Source organism: Panthera tigris, chromosome C1, assembly GCF_018350195.1.
Source record: "Panthera tigris isolate Pti1 chromosome C1, P.tigris_Pti1_mat1.1, whole genome shotgun sequence".
Lineage (NCBI taxonomy): Eukaryota > Metazoa > Chordata > Mammalia > Carnivora > Felidae > Panthera > Panthera tigris.
The window spans coordinates 15,913,422-15,931,520 of NC_056667.1; the positions used below are offsets into that span (position 1 = coordinate 15,913,422).

At 61.2% G+C, this 18,099-nt stretch overlaps 1 protein-coding gene across 4 annotated transcripts in view; it reads right to left on the reverse strand.

Moving 5' to 3' along the window:
- Positions 1-347: 347 nt before the first annotated feature.
- Positions 348-18,099, reverse strand: part of HSPG2 (heparan sulfate proteoglycan 2) — a 99,806-nt gene continuing 82,054 nt past the window's right edge. For all 4 annotated transcript variants that reach the window (XM_042994276.1, XM_042994275.1, XM_042994277.1 and 1 more), the window contains 33 exons: positions 17,659-17,810; positions 17,105-17,246; positions 16,616-16,767; positions 16,094-16,235; positions 15,837-15,977; positions 15,330-15,464; positions 14,897-15,078; positions 14,110-14,305; positions 13,676-13,855; positions 13,113-13,373; positions 12,749-12,953; positions 12,126-12,223; positions 11,010-11,276; positions 10,379-10,488; positions 10,031-10,178; positions 9,832-9,948; positions 9,071-9,182; positions 8,260-8,404; positions 8,072-8,171; positions 7,822-7,931; positions 7,586-7,694; positions 6,885-6,983; positions 6,309-6,530; positions 5,801-6,045; positions 5,276-5,447; positions 5,062-5,184; positions 4,900-4,956; positions 2,829-2,904; positions 2,664-2,742; positions 2,447-2,517; positions 2,188-2,271; positions 1,733-1,836; positions 348-1,589 (listed from right to left, as the gene is read on the reverse strand). In XM_042994276.1, coding sequence (XP_042850210.1) covers positions 1,417-1,589; positions 1,733-1,836; positions 2,188-2,271; positions 2,447-2,517; positions 2,664-2,742; positions 2,829-2,904; positions 4,900-4,956; positions 5,062-5,184; positions 5,276-5,447; positions 5,801-6,045; positions 6,309-6,530; positions 6,885-6,983; positions 7,586-7,694; positions 7,822-7,931; positions 8,072-8,171; positions 8,260-8,404; positions 9,071-9,182; positions 9,832-9,948; positions 10,031-10,178; positions 10,379-10,488; positions 11,010-11,276; positions 12,126-12,223; positions 12,749-12,953; positions 13,113-13,373; positions 13,676-13,855; positions 14,110-14,305; positions 14,897-15,078; positions 15,330-15,464; positions 15,837-15,977; positions 16,094-16,235; positions 16,616-16,767; positions 17,105-17,246; positions 17,659-17,810 — 4,709 coding nt within the window. In that variant the 3' untranslated portion in view covers positions 348-1,416. The remainder of the gene's footprint in view (positions 1,590-1,732; positions 1,837-2,187; positions 2,272-2,446; positions 2,518-2,663; positions 2,743-2,828; positions 2,905-4,899; positions 4,957-5,061; positions 5,185-5,275; positions 5,448-5,800; positions 6,046-6,308; positions 6,531-6,884; positions 6,984-7,585; positions 7,695-7,821; positions 7,932-8,071; positions 8,172-8,259; positions 8,405-9,070; positions 9,183-9,831; positions 9,949-10,030; positions 10,179-10,378; positions 10,489-11,009; positions 11,277-12,125; positions 12,224-12,748; positions 12,954-13,112; positions 13,374-13,675; positions 13,856-14,109; positions 14,306-14,896; positions 15,079-15,329; positions 15,465-15,836; positions 15,978-16,093; positions 16,236-16,615; positions 16,768-17,104; positions 17,247-17,658; positions 17,811-18,099) is intronic.

Genomic DNA, 18,099 nt, shown 5'->3' on the forward strand with positions numbered 1-18,099 from the left:
CCCTAGAGGCTGTGGCTTCAGAGAAAAGAGAGCCGGCTCTGGGGTCAGACAGACCTAGGGTTCTACCCCGTCCCCAGGAGGGCCGTCTGACCTTGGGCAGGTTGCCTAACCCTCAGACTCAGGCTGCTCCTCTGGAAAATGGGAGGATTCCTGCCTCACATGGTTGTTGTGAGGAGCTACCGGCGGGCCCTCTGCTGGATCCGTGAAGGGCAAGGAGCAGGGGGGCCTCACTCCCCTGAAGCCGCTTCACTCCACTCCCAGACCTCACCTGCCCGGCTTTGCCCCACCCCGGCCCACCCTCGGGTGCCACCGAGTCAAGCCCTAGTCAGAGGCGCAGCAGACCGCTCTGGCGGGGATAGCACCGTTTATTAAGAAAGATCAAGACACAGACCACAGGAGGGTCCCTTCTAGGACACAGAGGCCAGGTGTCCTGACCCCACATCTGTGGACTGCTGGAGGGGAGGGCACGTGCTCCCATTTGGGCCCTCAGGCCTCCACAGACGGGGCAGGGCTGTCATGTCCCCTTCCTGTCCCTCCCAGCCATGAGTCCCGGCATCCCCCACGCAAGGCACTAAGTCTTTTCAACCACCGATGCCCTCCTCCCCCCATGTCCCCTGGGCCTTCACTTCCAGATCAGTGGGGGGATGTGGCCTGCTGTGGGCGGGGAGACCCTCTCAGTGCTGGGTTCTGCCCTTAGCAGCTCCTGGTGAGAGGTGGGGTGGACTTTCCCTTGCAGCCCCTGAGGGCGGGGGCCCTGGGCAGGTGTCGGGTGTTGGGGGCGGGGGGGGGGGGTGATCCAGGAGGACTCGGTGGGAGGGGGAGGCTGCCGGGGCAGGTGGCCCGGCGGCTGGCCGGGAGGAGGTGGAGGGGGCTGAGACACGGGCCGGCAGGGGGTGGGGTTGCCTGCCCAGGAGTGAGCTGCCTTTTGTTCCACAGTTGGCACTAAAGAGCTTTCCCCGCCCGGAGGCGGGTGGCAAAGGCAATTGCGATGCCCCCCGCCCCAGGCAGCTGGTGAGGCACCAGCTGGAGGCCGCGGTTGGCTCTTGTAGGACTGGGGGGCTGCCCGAGGGCTGCAGAACTGGACGGCCTGGCTCTACTTGGGGGCGGGGCTCTGTTGGTGGTGACAGTTCTGAGCCCAATCGGCCACGACGGTGTCTGACCCCAAGTCCTGGTGGTCCTCTGAGGCACCAGCTCCCATCCAACCTGCCCTACCTGCCAGCCTGCGGCTCTGCCCAGGTGTGTTTGTGCGTGGGGGGTGGTGTGCCCACCCTCCAGGCCGGCCCAGGGCAGTAGCAGCAAAGCGTGGCATTGCCTCAGTTCCTTACAAAATATTCATAATAATAATATTAATAACAATATACTCGACGTCGTGGGGCTGGGATGCTGCCCGGGAGTCCGTGTGGGGCGGGCGGCTGCCTACGAGGGGCAGGGGCGCGTGCTGGCCCCCGCCTGGGCGCGGTGCTCCAGGTCCAGCGGCTGTGGGGGCGGGGCGCCGGGCCGGGCAGAGTGCAGCACCAGGTTCTTGATACAGCCGGTGATGCCCGTGGAGAACCTGCCCCCGGTCAGCGTGCTCACGTCGGGAGCTCCACCTTCGGGGATGAGAGGCGACGGGGCTTGTCAGCTCCGGGAGCCCGGCGGGCGGGGGAAGGCTGCAGGCTCTAGGTCTGCAGGAGCCCCATTCCCTCCCTGGCCCTGAGGAGGGTGCCCTAGGCCTCGCCCAGCCCGGACTTACCGATGTAGATGCTGCCCTTGGTGTTGACGGCCACGTTAGGGCCTGGGGACTGGCCACTGACCAGCTCCTCGCCGTCCACCTGGATGGAGCCTCTCCGACCCTCTCTGTGGTGAACGGGGGGCAGGCTCCTCACCACCAGTTCCAAGTCCCCTCCCTGCCTGCCCCCTGCTCGGAGCTCTTTCCTTTCCGCACTGGATGAGATCCGGCCCCACAAACACAGCTTCCCAGCACCCCACCCGGCTTTCATTCATCCCTTAGGGTGCTTGCCTGCCACCCCCCGGGGAGTTCCGTCCTGCCCTGGAAGTTTGTTCCGGCTCACGGGCCCTCCCCCGACCCTGGCTTCAAGTTCTGTCTCCCTGAGCTCAAAGCTTGCCTCCCTGCACACGGTGGGCGGTGTCCCGTCCCAGTCTAGAACTCCGCGCCCCGCACCCTCGTGCCCAGGTGGACTCCCTTACCGCAGTGCTGTCACCCGATGCCACTCGCCATCATTGATGGGGTCCTCAGAGACGAGGCGGGCCTCCCCGCTGCCCAGCTGGTAGCTGTGGTCACACAGGCCCAAGACAGTGTGAGCTGGGGCAGGCGGTGGTGGTGTGTGTGGCTGGGGTGCCGTGGGCCACAGCTTCTCGTGGGAGGAGCCGTAGCACCGAGCAGAGGGTCACTGAGGGGGTGAGGGAGGCCAGGGAGGGGGAGGAAGGGCCAGGTGCCCGCACCCACCTGAAGACAAGGTGCCCGTCCTGAAGCCCGAGACTGATGAAGTCCTTGCCGCGGCCGGCCTCTCCCACATCCTGCCCGGGAAGCACAGGGTCACTGGGGTTCCCAGCCCGGAGAGGCAAGGCCCCTGACGGCGGTGGCCTTCACCCTCCTCCTCTCACGGCCCTGCCCGCCAGGAGGCTGAGAACCCTGTGACCCCGGGCCAGATGCCCACACTCACCACGCCCTGCCAGAGCAGGAGGCCATTGGCCGTGCCGGTCCGAACCTCCAGCTCGATGGTCTCTGGCACCTCGGGCAGGCTGGGAGTGGAGACGTGGGTGAGGGGGAAGTCCCAGATTCCTGTTCCCCTCCCTGGACCCACAGGCTCCCCTAACACCCATCTCACCTCCTGGATAAAACGCGGCCGGGGAGAGCTAGGAAGCCGTCATCGTGGAAATAGGCTCCGTACTGCCCAGGGGCATCTGCGGGACAACGTGGGGCTGGTGAGACACCTGCCGGCCTGCGTGGAGCGGCCACCGACCACACGGGCTCCAGGACCCCCACCTCCACCCGTGTGTGCGCTACTATGGGGGCCCTGAACCTGCAGTCTCTGGAGACCCCAGGGGGCTGTGAACAGAAGTCAGGGGCCTGTGAACTTGGATGGGGAAGCCCTGTAGCTCTACCTTCGCTCACTTCTCACTGAAATGTAGCAATTCCTTCCCGTATCCATGTAGGCAGCCAACCAAAGGAGCCGCAGTGGGACCTGTGATGTGTCACTAGCAGACACCCTTACTGCATTTCAGTAGTTGCAAATATTTCAGAACATTGTCAGTGCTTGTTGCAACTGCGGTAGCTGTCGGGACCACCACCAGGTCTGGTTATTTAATGTGTTACTAAAGAAGCACCTGTGTTACAAATCTGAAAGTTCTAAGTATTTTGATAACCTTATTTCAGTACAATTGGTTTGTTCTGAAATCCTATGCGTTTTGTTTTATGTGGTCAGTAGGGTCCAGATAGGGTGACCAGTCGTTCCCTATTTGCGGAGTCCTGTCCTGCTTTTAGCTCTGAAAGTCCACATCCCGAGGGACCCCTTAGTCCTGAGCAAGCCGGGACAGCTGGTCACCTAGGTCAGTGGCACATAAAAGGTTCAGGATCTTTGTGTTCCCTCCTTCTTGCAGGCGGGAAGACAGGCTCAGGCGGGTGAGTGACGTGCCCAGGAAGTGGGAAGCCTGCTTTGGACCCTTTTGGCCCCAACGTCCATACTGTGTGTGGCTCCAGCATCCCTAGCCCCACCCTCTCAGATGCATCCCCACAGGCCGGCGCTGGTCCCTGAGGGCCTATGAGGGTGGGGGACACTTTGCCACCCTCTGCCGAACGATGATAACAGCTAACATTTACCGAGCACCTACTGTGTCCCAGTTGCTGTGCCAGGAGCTTCACGGGCAGCTGCAAGCACCATTTCATTTCAATGAATCTCTGTAACAATCCTAGGACTTCGACAAAATGCTAACAATGCTAACATTCTGTCCCCACAGCGGACCAGACATTGTTCTCAGCATTTTACATACACTAGATAATTTTACCTGACACAAAGTTTTATCCAACCCTTGTGGGAGGATGTTACTTCTCTTTATTTTACACATAAAGAAACCGAGGCACAGAAAGGTTGAGTGACTCACCCGAAGTTACACAGCTAGGAGGTGGCAGGGCTAAGATTTGAATCCAGGCAGGCTGGATTCTGAGCATGCTCTTAGCCACTCTACTGCTACCTCTCCTATTGTGTTAGTGACAGATAAGAAGATGGGTGTGGACTAAGCGGTTAGCCCAGGGTCTGTGAACGGCCAATAAACACTGATTTTTTTTTTAAAATTATGATTGCTTTTAAATAGATTGTGGAGGGGTGCCTGGGTGGCTCAGTCGGTTGAGTGTCCAACTTCGGCTCAGGTCATGATCTCACGGTCTGTGAGTTCGAGCCCCGCATCAGGCTCTGTGCTGACGGCTCAGAGCCTGGAGCCTGCTTCAGATTCTGTGTCTCCCTCTCTCTCTGACCCTCCCCCATTCATGCTCTGTCTCTCTCCGTCTCAAAAATAAATAAACATTAAAAAAAAAATTAAAAAAAACTAGATTGTGGAATCCTTGAGAATGAAGGTCTTGCCTTGTTCATCTTATATCTCCTGCTTCCAGAGCAAGGATGGGCACACGATAATTTGTTGACAGAATGCATGAACGTAGAGGAGAAAACGGGGGTCAGAGTGGCTCAAGGACCTGGCCCAGGTCACCTAGCCAGTAAGTACAGGGCAGGACCCGGCTCTGTGTTGCTGTGCTCTTTTTTGTTCTGTCCCTCTGTGCCCAGTGAGCCTCCCACGTGCTTGTCCTGCTTATAGGCCAGAATTGAGGGTGTGGGGTACCCGGAAGAGGGGCTGAGAGACCGGAAGCCAGGGAAGAGCCAAGCCTCTCTGGCCACAGGAAATACATACCGTTGCCCCCGCTGCCTTCCAGATGCCAATCAGACTCGGCTGTGCCTTGTCCAGAGCCTACGAGGAAAGGCGGGGTGCAGTCGGTGAGCACAGACACTGTGGGTGCCACGTCCAGCCCCAGAGGGCCCCAAGAGGGAGGTGGGGAGAGGCCAGGACAGTTACCTTGTTGGCAGCGTGGGCCAGAGAAGCCGGGGGGACAGAGGCAGCGGGTGCCCTGGCAGACGCCCCCGTGCAGACAGGGCTCACGGAGCCGGCAGGGGTTCTCCTCGTGCTCACAGAGGTCTCCTGTGGGCCAGGGCGCAGTGAGCGGGCACGGGTGGGAGTGGCCGCGACCACCTCGTACCGCCCCCTGCCGGGACCTGCCGGGCTCCCACACCTTTGAAGCCATCGGGACACAGGCACTGGAACTCGTACTCGCCGGTAGGCATGCACGTGGCACGGTTCTGGCAAGGCTGGCGCTCACACGGGGAGCTGGTGTAGCACTGCCCGATGCCCCGGCTGCCCAGGAAGCTGTAGGTGAGGTCTAGCCGCTTCCCGTTCACTGACACCTGCAGGCACAGGGACGGGGAGGGGCTCTGGGCATGCGGGAGGCAGAGGCAAAGTGACCCAGGGGACAGCAGGGGACCCAAGCGGGAGCACGAGTGGTAAGGTGGGATTCTAGCGCAGGCGAGGGAGGAACCTAAGCCGAACGCCTCCTGTGCGCCAGGGACCGCCATCGGTGCAGTCACTGCTCCGTGAGGCCCTTCGCGGGAGGCATGATTGCCCCTGATCCACAGAGGAGGGAAGTGAGGCCCAAGGGGAGGCATCTGGGCTCGCTGCAGGCAGAGGGGCCCCGTCTGCACCCTCCCCTCCCCTCCCCTCCCCTCCCCTCCCCTCTTGTCCTCTGGAGGCCGCTCCTCACCTCGCCCACACAGCCACGGAAGTGAGCGCTAACGTTGGTGGCCGGGGGCAGACGCACGGAGGGCTCCACGCCGCCGAGGTAGAGGAGGGTGTGCAGGTTGAGGCCCTGGCTCTTGCCGGGGGAGGAGCGCAGCACGGGGCGTCTGCTGTTCACACGCAGGCTGCCGTCCTTGTTGAGACGTTCCGCGGATACTCGGTGCCAGTGGCCCAGGGCCAGCGGCTCGGGGGTCCGCAGCACGGCCAGCCCTGGGGAGGACGCCGGGCATGGATGGCATACGGGGAGCACCACCCCTCCCCCCGCCCCTCACAGGGCCTGGGGTGGAATCCGCGAGAGATCTAGGGGACTTGCCTCGAGTCACACACAGAGAGAAGGAACGTGAATGAACAGGGGACTTGGGTTGGTCTGACTTCTGAAGTTACTCCTCCAAGCCCCCATGGGGCTTGGGGAGCTGAGGGGGACACAGCACTTGGCATCTAGAGCCCATCAGTGTTTCACGTCCGGTGCTCACCTGACCCTAGCTCATATCGGAACTCCAGGTGGCCGCCAACCATCGCCAGGGACACGAAGTCCTCCACAGGCCCGCTCGTCCCCCCGCTGAACAGCAGGATGCCGTCAGGCGCCAGCGGCTTGAACTCAATGTCCAGGCGCAGTTCATGGTGCGTGTTGGTGAGGGCGGGCAGTGCCAGGTAGGAGCCAGTGCCCGACATGGAGGGGGTGGTCACCGTCGCACCTGCAGCAGCCACAGCTCAGCCGGGGGCAGTGGGGATACTGGCGCCCTTGCCTGCCCCCCTCCAGACCCAGGGGCTCAGGACCAATTGGGTCACAGCTGCAGCACAGGAGCGCCAGACCGTGGGCCCTGCAGACCAGCCTGGAAGAATCTCCGGTAAGAGGGGGGGAGCTTCGGGGACCCTCATGCAAGTGACTCAGACTGGGCAGAGGCTTGGTTGGCCAGGTGCCTTTGAGGCCCTATGGCTCTGGAGTAATTTTATCAACCACAGGGCCCTTGGTGGCCTCAGAGTGTCCCTGCCCAGCTTCCCCCCATCCTTCTGGGATTCCCTGGGGTCTCGGGTCTGGCTCCACTCACCTTCCTCGCATCTCATCCCTGATCGTCCCAGATGGCAGCGACAGGTGTAGCCTCGACCGTCAGGCCGGTTCACACAGGTGGCGTCGGGCCCACAGGCCTCTGGGGGACACAGGGACCGGCAGGGAGGCATTGAACTGGCCTGGGAGAGGGTGGGGTCCTGATGCCAAAGCCCCATCTATTGCACCCAGGGGGCCTTGGCTAGCCTGAGAGGGCTGCCTCCGAGACCGGGCAGGAGGAGTGGATTACAGCTGAGGTAAAGGGGGGGGCGGTGCTGAGAAGGCTGGACAGGGGACACATGAGGGGGCAGTGAATGAGTGAGTGTGGTGTTCTTGAAGGACTGTACCTGGTGACAGTGCAGGGGCGGTGGTACCGAGGGGGCAGGTAACGGGGTGTGTGCCTTGGTGGGAGATGGGAAGGCGGTAGGTGCCCGTGGTGGTGAGGGGCTGGGGGGAGCGCCCAGGAGCCGTGATGGGGGCAGGATGGGTAGTTGGGGGTGAGAACTCGGGGAGCAGAGATGGGCGCAGAGTGGGTACTGGGGTGGCAGAGACGAAGTCAGTATCTAGGAGGAGGGGCGAGTACCTGGACGAGTGACAGAGGGTCACTAAGTACAGCTAGCAGTGGGGCGGGTGGATCTGGAGGGGCGGCAACGGGCGGAGGCCAGCACCCAGGGGTGGCAGCGACTGGAAGGGTGGGTCACGCACCTGGGTGGCAGTGCAGGGCCTGGGAGTGCTCACAGCGGCTCCCGGTGAAGCCAGCCGGGCAGATGCACACGTAACTGCTGCTCTCTGAATCCTGACATTGGCCCCCGTTCTGCGAAGTTGCCCCCAGAAGTCAGGCCAGGAACCTCCTGCCTCTCCCCCGCTTCCCACGGGGGTCTGCCCCGGCCGCGGGCAGCGGCAGGGGCAGCTAGGTGGTGAGTGCGCTAGTGTGGGGTTACCTGGCAGGGCCGGTCCCGACAGGTGGGGCAATGGGAGATGCCGTGCGCCGTAAGGTTGAGGTCGTGGAAGATGATCTCCTCGCCCTGGATGCGCAGCTCCCGGACACAGCCTGGGCGGCAGCAGGCACAGTGAGAAGGGCGGCAGTGCCGGGCCCAGCCCGTACCCTGTAGGGCTCTTCGGGGCTCCCGTGGGCTCTGCCCTCCGGCCAGCTGAGGCTCGGCCAGGGACGGAGGCGGGGAGGGGGCTCACCTACGAAGCCGCCGCTCAGCCCCGCCTTGGGGATGGCGCCGTAGTCGGGGTAGCCACCCAGGTAGAGCTCCTCGTTTAGGTCCAGGCCCTGGAACTTGCCCTGGGCAGTGGAGAAGTCAGGGATGGTGGACAGGGGCTGGGCAGAGGTGGGGAGGGGGCCGGAAACGGGGGGACCGGTGGGGCCTCACCTGAGAGGTCCCGTTGACCGGGGCCAGGCCGCCCACAATCAGGGAGCCCTGGGTAAGGCTGCGCAGCAGGGTCACGTTGTGGAACTGGCCCAGTGCCAGCGGAGTGGGGTGGCGGATGGTGGCCATGCCTGAGCCTGCGTCAAACCTGCTCCGCCGAGTGGGGCCGGGCAGGAGGAAAGCACTTAAGCGGCTTGTCAGAAGGGCTGGGCGGTGGGCCCAGCCTGGGCAGAGGTGATGTCACTGTTTCCTGCAGTTCTGATCTAGTTCCTGTCCCTGCCCTGTCCTCCCGCCCTATCACCCACCCCTAGCTCGCCACATCCCTGCCCTTTCCTCAGGTCTTCTCCTTGCTCCGCCTCCCCAGAGCTTATCCGGAGCAGCCCCTGGGGCGCCAGCTGCCCTCAACCTTACACCTTGTTGCTCTCCCTTTATGGCTGGGTCTTCCCCAGCTAGAATATATCTTCCCCCGAGGGCCAGAATGTGGTCTGTCCGTGTCCGTGCCTGGCACCACGTTCAGCAAATAGCTACCGAGTGATGAATGAATGAGCCTGGTCTGCAGGAGTCCCACCGGGTAAAGACATGCTCAGCATCACTGAGCATTTCTGCCGCAGTTTTGGGCAAGTCTGAGGCTGCTTCCTCCTCCGCTTGGTCGACACACTGTGTCCACTCGAGCTGATCAGGTGGTCACCGAAGGTAATGGGCACATCTCCTCCCTCCTCCTTCGTCCAACTCAAGCCAGGGTGGTGTGTGCCTGACCAAAGCCCGCAGTCCCCCAGCCCCCTTCCCCTGTAAATGGGAAGGGTGAGGGTCTCACCGGAACTCAGGCCTTCCACCCACGAGGCCGAAGGAGATGAAGTCAGGCTGCCTGTTGGCCAGGTTGGTGGGGCTCCCTGGGATCCGCTTCTGCCCATTATACAGCAGCATCCCTGGGAGGGCACAGCCATGTAAGGCCCTCCCTCCAGCTCCCCAGCTCCCTGTCTGCCCAGCCCCAGGGGTGAGTGACCCCAGCCTGTGACCCTTCACTCTCTAGCTCCCATCCCTCCCTCTGTATGGACACCCTGTGCAGCCGGGGCCTTCCCCCTGTCTCCGGATGTGCCCTATACAGAGACTGGCTCAGAGCCCCTACAAAGAAATAGAGCTTGCTTCACTCACACTGGAGGGCCTACCTGAAGGAGGAGAGGAAGGCAGAGACTCACCCGAGTAGAGAAGGAGGCCTGGACAGTGAAAGTCAGAGACCCGTAGGAGATGGAGAAGAGAGAGAGAGAGAGAGAGAGAGAGGAGGAAAGGCTGAGAAATGGAGACAAAAGAGGGAAGGAGGAGGAGAGGCAGAACAGGAAGCCAAGACAGGAGGATGGGTGGGGGTAAGGCCATGGCAGAGGTAGGAGGTACTGCGGAGCGGGGGATGGAGACAGGAGGAAGCACGAGAGAGGACCCAGAGGTCAGGCCTGGGGGTCCCAGGACAGGGATCTGAGGGAGGTGGGTAGGACTGGGGGCCACCAGGGCTCAGACAGTAATGGTGGTTCCTCCAAGAGATCCCTGCCCCAGGCCCCCCAAAGCAGCCCCTCTCCTGCTCACCATCGGCTGAGTCAGGACGGAAGGTGATCTTGATCTCGAACTTCCTGTAGGCATCTTTGATGGTGGGCAGTGGCAGGAAGGAGTGGGGGGTCTGTGTGAAGTAGGGCACCACCCGCTCTGTGGGCAGAGAATGTGGCTAGAGACACTGCCCAGCAGGCAGCGGGCAGGGCACTGCCCGGTCCAGAGGGTGTTGTCTTACCCGGCACCTGCAGATGGGCAAAGGCTTTGACCTTGCCCTGGTGATTAGTAGCAGTGCAGACGTAAGTGCCTGCGTCCTGAGGTCGGACCGAGGGCAGCAGCAGCATGGTGTTCTCCACGCGGCTGTCAGGTGGCAGGTTACCGTCCAGCTGCAAATGTACCCACACTTGGGACCCTGGCCTTGGCCCACACCTCCACGGGCTCTGTCTCCCATCTTGCCTCAGGCCCACCCTCAGACACTGGGCTCGTACTCTGTGCCAAGCCTGGGCCTGGGCCTGCGGGCACTGAGATGGTGAAGGCCTGACCTTGCCCCTCGGGCATGCCCGCTCGTCCCCTGCCCGGCATTTACCTTGCTCCAGGTGATCCTGGGAGTGGGGTAGCCAGAGACCATGCAGGGGAAGGCGGCTGCAGAACCAGCAGGCACACGGACCTCTGGGGGCGTGGAGATCTGGGGCAAGGCTAAGAGTGGGCAAGGAGACACAGGCCATCAACATGATGACAGCCGCCACTAGAGAGCCCAGCCTGTGTCCGGACTCATTTCATCCTCACTCTAGCCCCTGAAGGGAGGCGCTGCGTCCCCATTTTACAGGTGAGGCTCACTGGGCAGTCAGGGCTCAGGGGCAGGTCCACTTGGTTCCACAGCCCGACAGTCTTCAACACACCCCGGCAGAAAGTGGTGCAGCCCTCTGGGGACTTGAGACGGGGGTACCAGGGCAGCTTGCATCAGTAAGTCTGGGGGCAAGTCATAGGGTTTGGGGTGAAAAGGAGCTGCCTCTGAAGACAACACAGATTTGTGTCTGCCCTGCACCCACTGCCCTTTTCCACTCTCTTTTACGTCTGTTTTGTGCTCACGTCGTCACTGCCATCGGATCGGGCTGTGGGTCTCTGTTGTCAGAGCAGGTGCTCCAGTGGGCGAGGACTACATATCCGTTTCCCTCCTCCTGCCCCCTGTTCCCGGGGAGGTCCCTGCCGGCCTTCACCTTGCACGAGCAGCAGCACGTGGGACTGGGTGGTGCCAGCGGCGTTGGTGGCCGTGCAGCGGTACTGCCCCGCATCGGCCAGCTCCACGTGGGCGATCCTGACGATGCCCCCGCTCTGCACGATGCCAGGCCGCAGGCGCCCCCCGACTTTGCTCCACGTCACCTGAGGCTTGGGGTCACCCAGGGCCAGGCACTCGAACTCCACGGCATGGCCGACCACCACGGTCTGCACGGAGGTCCGAATGTTGATGAGCACCGAGGGCAGGGCTGGGGAGGCAGGGAGCAAAGGTAGAGTGAGAGTGAGGCCAGCCTGCTGCAGGCTTGGCCCGAGGAGGTGAACACCGGGGCCCTTGGCAGCCACCCCTTTCTTCATTTGCTTTCTCGTGCATCCACTCACGCACACACTCACTCGTTTGCCCTTGTTTACAGGGTTACTCATTTGCGTGTCTGCTGTCATTTTTCATTGGCTGGTCTGAGCACCCACCACTCCATCCATCTCCCTTCTTCCCTCCCTTGCAGTATTTGTTAGGCCCCCTTATGGTGTGCTAGGCACAAGCAAGAAACAATCGAATAATTCTCTTTGTTCATAGACATTTCAGGGGCTTCCCGGGGAATATAGTCCCTGTGCCCCTCATTTCTGTTGTAGGCTTTTAAAAAAATTTGTTAATGTTTATCATTATTATTATTATTATTTTAATTTTTTAAGACGTTTATTCATTTTTGAGAGACAGAGACAAAGCACAAGTCGGGGAGGGGCAGAGAGAGAGGGAGACACAGAATCCGAAGCAGGCTCCAGGCTCCGAGCACAGAGCCCGACGTGGGGCTCAAACTCATGAATGCAAGACCATGACCTGAGCTGAAGTTGGACACTTACCTGAGCCACCCAGGCTCCCCAATGTTTATTAGTTTTGAGAGAGAGAGAGAGAGAATAAGCAGAGGAGGGGAGACACAGAATCCGAAGCAGGCTCCAGGCTCTGAGTGCTCAGCACAGAGCCTGACATGGGGCTCGAATCCACGAGCCGTGAGATCGTGACCTGAGCTGAAGTCAGATGCTCAACTGAGCCACGCAGGCGCCCTACTATCCTCTACTCTTAGGAGAGGAAGCTACCATTCTACCTTGGACAACCAGCTGGGCACTGGCCTGGGCCTGTCCCCATGGTCCATAGGCCTGGCAAACATATGTCCCTTGGCAGCTCTGGTCCAAGTTCTGGATTCTGTAAAGAGAAAATAATAAGACATCGGTGAATACAAACAATTGATAAGAAGGCTTTGCAATGGCATATGAGTTCAAAGCCACTGGAGATTAGCACATGGCGTAAGCTTCTGGTCTCTCGCTAACCACGTGAGGTAGGCAGGTAAGTGAGGCAGACAGGCAGGCAGGTAGATGTCACCACATCCATTTTAGGCCAAGACCTTACGGTCAGAGCTCAAGAGCACACAGAGTAGCAGAGCTGAGATCTGGGTCATGTGTATACATCTGGCCTCAGAGACTGTTCTCTTTCCCCTAATAATAAGGATGCAAATATGAGCTCCTGTTTACTGAAGACCTTTCCCATGCTTTAGATAATGTCATTTGGCCCCATGTAAGTCATTGTGTGGCTGAGGACATTCAGGCTCAGAGAATGGAAGTGACTTGCCTGAGGATACTGTTTCATGCTGAGCCCCACGGGACAGGTATCCTAACAGCCCCCGTGTGTACCTTGGTGCTCAAGTTCAGTATGGCCTCTCCCCCGACTCACCGGAGCACCCCATCCTGCACACTGTGGCCAGGAGGCAGCTGACCCCCTTCCTTGACCCAACGGAGCTGGGTGCCCTGGTCACTGGGCACGGCACAGTGGAACTCGACGCTGGCCCCTACACTCTTGGTCTCCAGCTGAGGTGTGACCTGAACGGTGGGCGCGGATCCTGCTGGGATGGCGGTGGCCGGGACAGAGCCAGAGGGGCCTGTGGGGACATGCACGGGGTTGTGTGTGTGTGTGTGTGTGTGTGTTACTCCCAACGCCTCCACCTCCCAGGACCCAAAACCTCCATCCTAACATTCAAGGGATGCTCTTTTCCCAGGAGCCCCTTCTGCCCAGCCTGGTCCAGGGCTGCCCCGCTCACCTTGAACGAGCACCTGGGCGAAGGCCTCAGCCGAGCCCACCTTGTTGGTGACCCGGCAACGGTAGCGGCCTGAGTCCTCGGGGGCCACGGGCTCAAAGCGCAGCATCTCGTTCCTGGCAGTCGCCCTCCTAGGGAGGCTGCCACCCACACGGCTCCACTGGAAGGTGAGCGGGGGTGTCCCATGCGCCAGGCACTGGATCTGTACCGTCTCTCCTGCCCGCACCGAAGCGTGCTCCGGGACTGTGGTGGCATACGGTGGGCCTGGGGTGGGGGACGGATAGGTCGGGGCAGGGGAGAGCAGCGGTCAGGATGTGAGCGGGTGTTGGACCCAGGTGACTTGCCAAAAGGCCAGGGAAGCTGCTTGGTGAAGCAGAGGACTGGGGATGAAGGAAGCAAGGGTCCCAGGAGGGGATGCGGGTCTCAGGCTAGGGCAGGTTCTGGGGGCCTGAGCTGCACGGGGCCCTCTCGATGGCGTTCCTGGGGCTCTGTCCAGGGTGTAGCCTGGCTCAGGGCTCCATACAGGGCAGAGAGGACAGCCCAATGAGGGCGGATGAGCTCCTTACTCTCCACATGCAGGGCGATGGTGGCCTCGGCATGCCCGGTAGGGCTGGTGGCGTTGCAGATGTACTGGCCTGAGTCCTGCTGGGCCACCCGGGGGATGATCAGTGTGTCACCTTCCAGCCGGTGCTGCCAGGGCAGTGGGGAGCGCAGCTTGGACCAGTGGATGGTGGGCGTGGGGCTGCCTGTGGAGTGGAAGACCACAGGGGTCACCGGGCTGCCCTGGGGATGAGCTGGGGGTGAGGCTGGTGAGGAAGCGACCGGGTGATCCCGTCCCTTCACGGGAGTCACTGAGTGGGCATTTCAGCCATCACTGGGTGATGCCAGCAGCAGCAAAGTCCCCTCCTTGGGTGCGATAACATCTCCAGGTGTCTTGTGTCTACGGTTCAGGCCCCAGGGCAGCACTGCCCTCTGTACTGTGTGCCAGCCCCGTCCATACCTGTGGCTGAGCAGCGCAGGGTGGCTGTGTGTCCAGCCTCTACAGTCAGCTCGGCTTCTTCAACTTGAACCTGGGGGGCCCCTGGGGCGACAGTGCCTGTGTCCACAATCACCTCCACCCGCTTCTGTGCTGTGCCTAGTGCATTCCGAGCCAGGCATACGTAGGTGCCTGCATCCGATGGTTTAGCTGATGAAATCTGGAAGAAAGCAAGGATGCTGGTTATGTGGGCACTGATAGGCACCTTGGCATCAGCCCCCAGCTCTGGCTTGCTTTTACCTCTTCCCTCTCTCCTTCCCTTGACTTTTAGTTCTCCTGTTCGACTAGCTGCTTGAGGACTCACACTCAAACATCTATCCCATTAGTCCATCCAATCACTTGTCCATGAACCCACCTATCCATCCCCTATCCACCCACCCACCTACCTATCCACCCGCTCGCTGACCCATCTATACACCCATCCACTTTACATCCATTCATCCACCCATCTACCTAACCATCCACCCATCTACCCACCCATCCACCCATCTACCCACCTACCCACCCACCCATCCATCCTTCCAGCCATTCTTTCTTCCTTCCCTTCTTTTCCTTTCTTTCTTCCTGACCATCTTCCAATCTACCCACCAACCACTTATCTCATGCCCCCCCCCCCTTTCTCTCTCCATCCATTCATCACCCAACTTCCCATTTACTACTCTTTCCTCCGAGCATCTGTTCAAGGATGAGCCCTGACTGGGCCTCAGACCCAGAGATGAAATGGCCCTGGCCAGGGGAAGATTCGCCTCACCTGCAACACCGTATGGCTGTCCACGACCCCATACATCCGCTGTTCTAGGTTGGTGGGGGCGCCAATCCGGGTCCAGTGAGCCGAAGAGCGGGGCTCTCCAGCACTGACACATTCCAGGGTGATGGACTTTCCTACCTTCACCCGCACGGGACCCTCAGGGAGCACAGACACAGTAGGGGGCCCTGCCCAGAGGAAGGACATCACTGTTACTCATGCAGGGCTTTGCCCACCACACGCACTGTCACAGCCCCTGTCTTAGTAGCGGCCAGGTGGGCACTATTCTACACCAACGTGGAGAACAGGAGGCTCCGAGAGGGAGAATGCCTGAGAGGGAGGGGCATTGGCAGAAGCAGAATTTAAACTTAGGAGGTTGTGAGCTCAGAATCAGGGCTAGAAACAGGAAGGCAGAGCCCAGGGGGTAGACACCACTCACCGTGCACACTGAGGTTGACGACACTTTGGGCCACGCCGTAGGCGTTGGAGGCCACGCAGCGGTAAGCACCGTGGTTGCTGGGTCGGGTGCCCACGATGGTGATGATGGAGCCGTTGGGGCTGATGTGGACATTGTCTGTGGGGTCGGCATTGGGCAGGGCACGGTCAGTGAGGTCGTCTTCGTGCCTTGGTGCTGCCAGTGCGCGTAGCTCTGCCCCACGTCCCCGACCCCTCCAGCCTGGGTGTATATGACTCACAGGGTCCCAGGTGGAAGATGGGAGAGTCCTTGGCGACTACCGGGTCCAGCCCCTTCACCATCCAGATGGAGACGGTGAGGCCCCAGAGGGGAGGGGCCTCACCCAGAGCCACACGGTGAGTTTGGTGCCTTTGCCCCACCCGCGATGGTGATCACCACGCCTTTGCACCTGACTCCAGCACACACACACACACACACACACACACACACACACACACACCCGCCCCACCCTGCAGCCCTCCCCGGGCTCACCCTCCAGTTCTTGGTTCCGAGTTTTCCACTCGAGGCTGATGGGGGCTGCCCCGTCATGGATGAGGCACTTGAAGCTGGCATCTTGGCCCTGCTGCACAGTGCTGCTGGGCGGGTCGATAGAGATGACGGGGCTCCTAAGGCCTGGGGGACGAGGCGGGCAGAGGGCTGGGCTCAGGAGGGCCGGGTTGGCTTGACCTCCCTGCCTCAGCTCCACGGTCTCCCCTCCTCCCCCTGCCCGTGGCATCTGCCACACTCACGGTAGGAGGACCCCGCACTGGGTGGGACAGTGACTGTGAAGGAAGCCTCCTGCTCAGGGCCTGAGCCGCCAACCACGCGGCACACGTACTCGCCGGAGTCAGCAGGGGACACGTGGTGGAGCCGCAGCCGGGAGCCGTGGGTCTGTCGGAGCGAGGAGGGCACAGCCATCAGGCCATAGCACTTGGGGCAGGGCAAGTGCCCAGGCCCACTGTACCAGCACCCGAGTTCTCCCTCGGGTCTCAGGAAGCCGGGGCTCCAGCTGGGAGGGGTGAGGGAACTTCATTTACTGGATCCTACATGTCCAACCGACCCAATTTATAGAGGAGAAAGCTGCCTCAGGAAGCAAGTCAGCAGCAGGGCCAGAACGCCCAGACCCCTCGCTCCCATGCTCTGCTCCCAAAACTACTCCTATCCCCCGGGGTGCCAGAGGAGGCTAGGGTTGGCATGAGGTTTGGGGTGCGGAAAGCAAACGCAGGTTGAACGCTGCCTGCCCTGGAATCCTGCCCATCAGGCCCCTGTACCTGGTGCCGGGCGGGGAGGCTGCCCCCACGCTTGTACCATGTGACCTGGGCGTGGGCCTGCCCCGGCACCACGCAGTTCAGGTCCAGGGTCTGTCCTTCGGCCACGTGGGAGGAGGAGGCCTCGATATAGATGGGCTGGGCCAGTCCTGGGGCTGTGGGCACAATGGGTGGGTGAGAAGGGTGAGGCTCCCGGGGATGAAGGCAGGGACTAAAGGTGGTGGCAGTGAATGCCACTAATCCTGCAGGTGCAGTGGCTTGAGTCACCGACAGGACTCAGTGCCACTGACCTAAGAAGGGTCTCCATTCCTTGGGGGAGGACAAGATGCCATGGTGAGGACCCAGGCTGGTCCCCGGTGGCTGTGGGGAGGGGCCGGAGGACATTCACGGAACCAAGAGCCAGAGCCCTGCTGGAAAAGCAGGGAGGAGCAGGGAGAGGAAGGGATTCCCCACGCCTGTGCCCCAGCGTCACCCACTGCTGCTGTCACTCACCGGGAATGGGGCTTGGGCTGGAGGCCTCAATCGTGACTAGAACAGAAGCCTCCAAGGTGCCTGAGCTGCTGGTCACTTGACAGTAGTATTCTCCGGAGTCAGCCGGGGACACCTGATTCAGCCTTAGCAGGGGTCCGTGGACCTGGCCAAGGTCAGAGCAAGGCAAGAGTGAGCTGGGGAGCCGGCAGGTCCCGGTACATGCACCCCAGGACCAACATGTACTATAGCTATGAAGGCTGCATCCTATGCAAGGCAACCCCAAGACCTTAGACGCTGCAGAGCACGACTTTTCATGGTAGGAGGTGGTCTAGTGTCCTGAGTAACACGTGCCCTTTTGTAATTGCACTAGTGTGCTCGGAGGCTGGCGGTGGCTCTGCTGTGCCCAGCCTGTTCTTGACCTCCTGACTCCCAGCGGTCTCCTGCTGCAGTCTTCCCAAAGCCCAGGATGTTGGAACCATTTTCCCTCCTGGCTAGATTGAGGCAGGACTGTTGGGCAGGGGTGGGGTGGGGTGGGGTGAGGAGTGCCCACATCCCACTTTCTCCAGCTCCTGTACCTGGTGCCGGGCAGGAAGGCTGCCCCCGCGCCTGTGCCATGTGACCTGGGCGTGGGCCTGTCCAGGGACTATGCAGTTCAGATCCAGGGTCTGCCCTTCGGCCACATGGGAGGAGGAGGTCTCAATGCGGATGGGTGGGGCTCCGCCTGGGGCTGAGGCACAGGAAGAGGTCAGTGAGCTGGGACTCCCACCCCTTTGCCCTCAACCCCTACTACTCCTGGGTGCCCAGATTTTCAGACCAGAGACCAGACCACATATTGAGAGGTGGCCTCCATCCATCCCCCCCTGCTCCCTTCCCCTCCCACTGCCCATTCCCCGGAGGCCTGGGGCAGCCAGGCTGGCCTGGGGGAAATGGCTCATCACTCTCTTGGCCCCGCCCCAGACAATGGCCCCACTCTCTCCTCTTGTGCTCCTAGCACCACGGGTGGCCAGAGCTCAGGG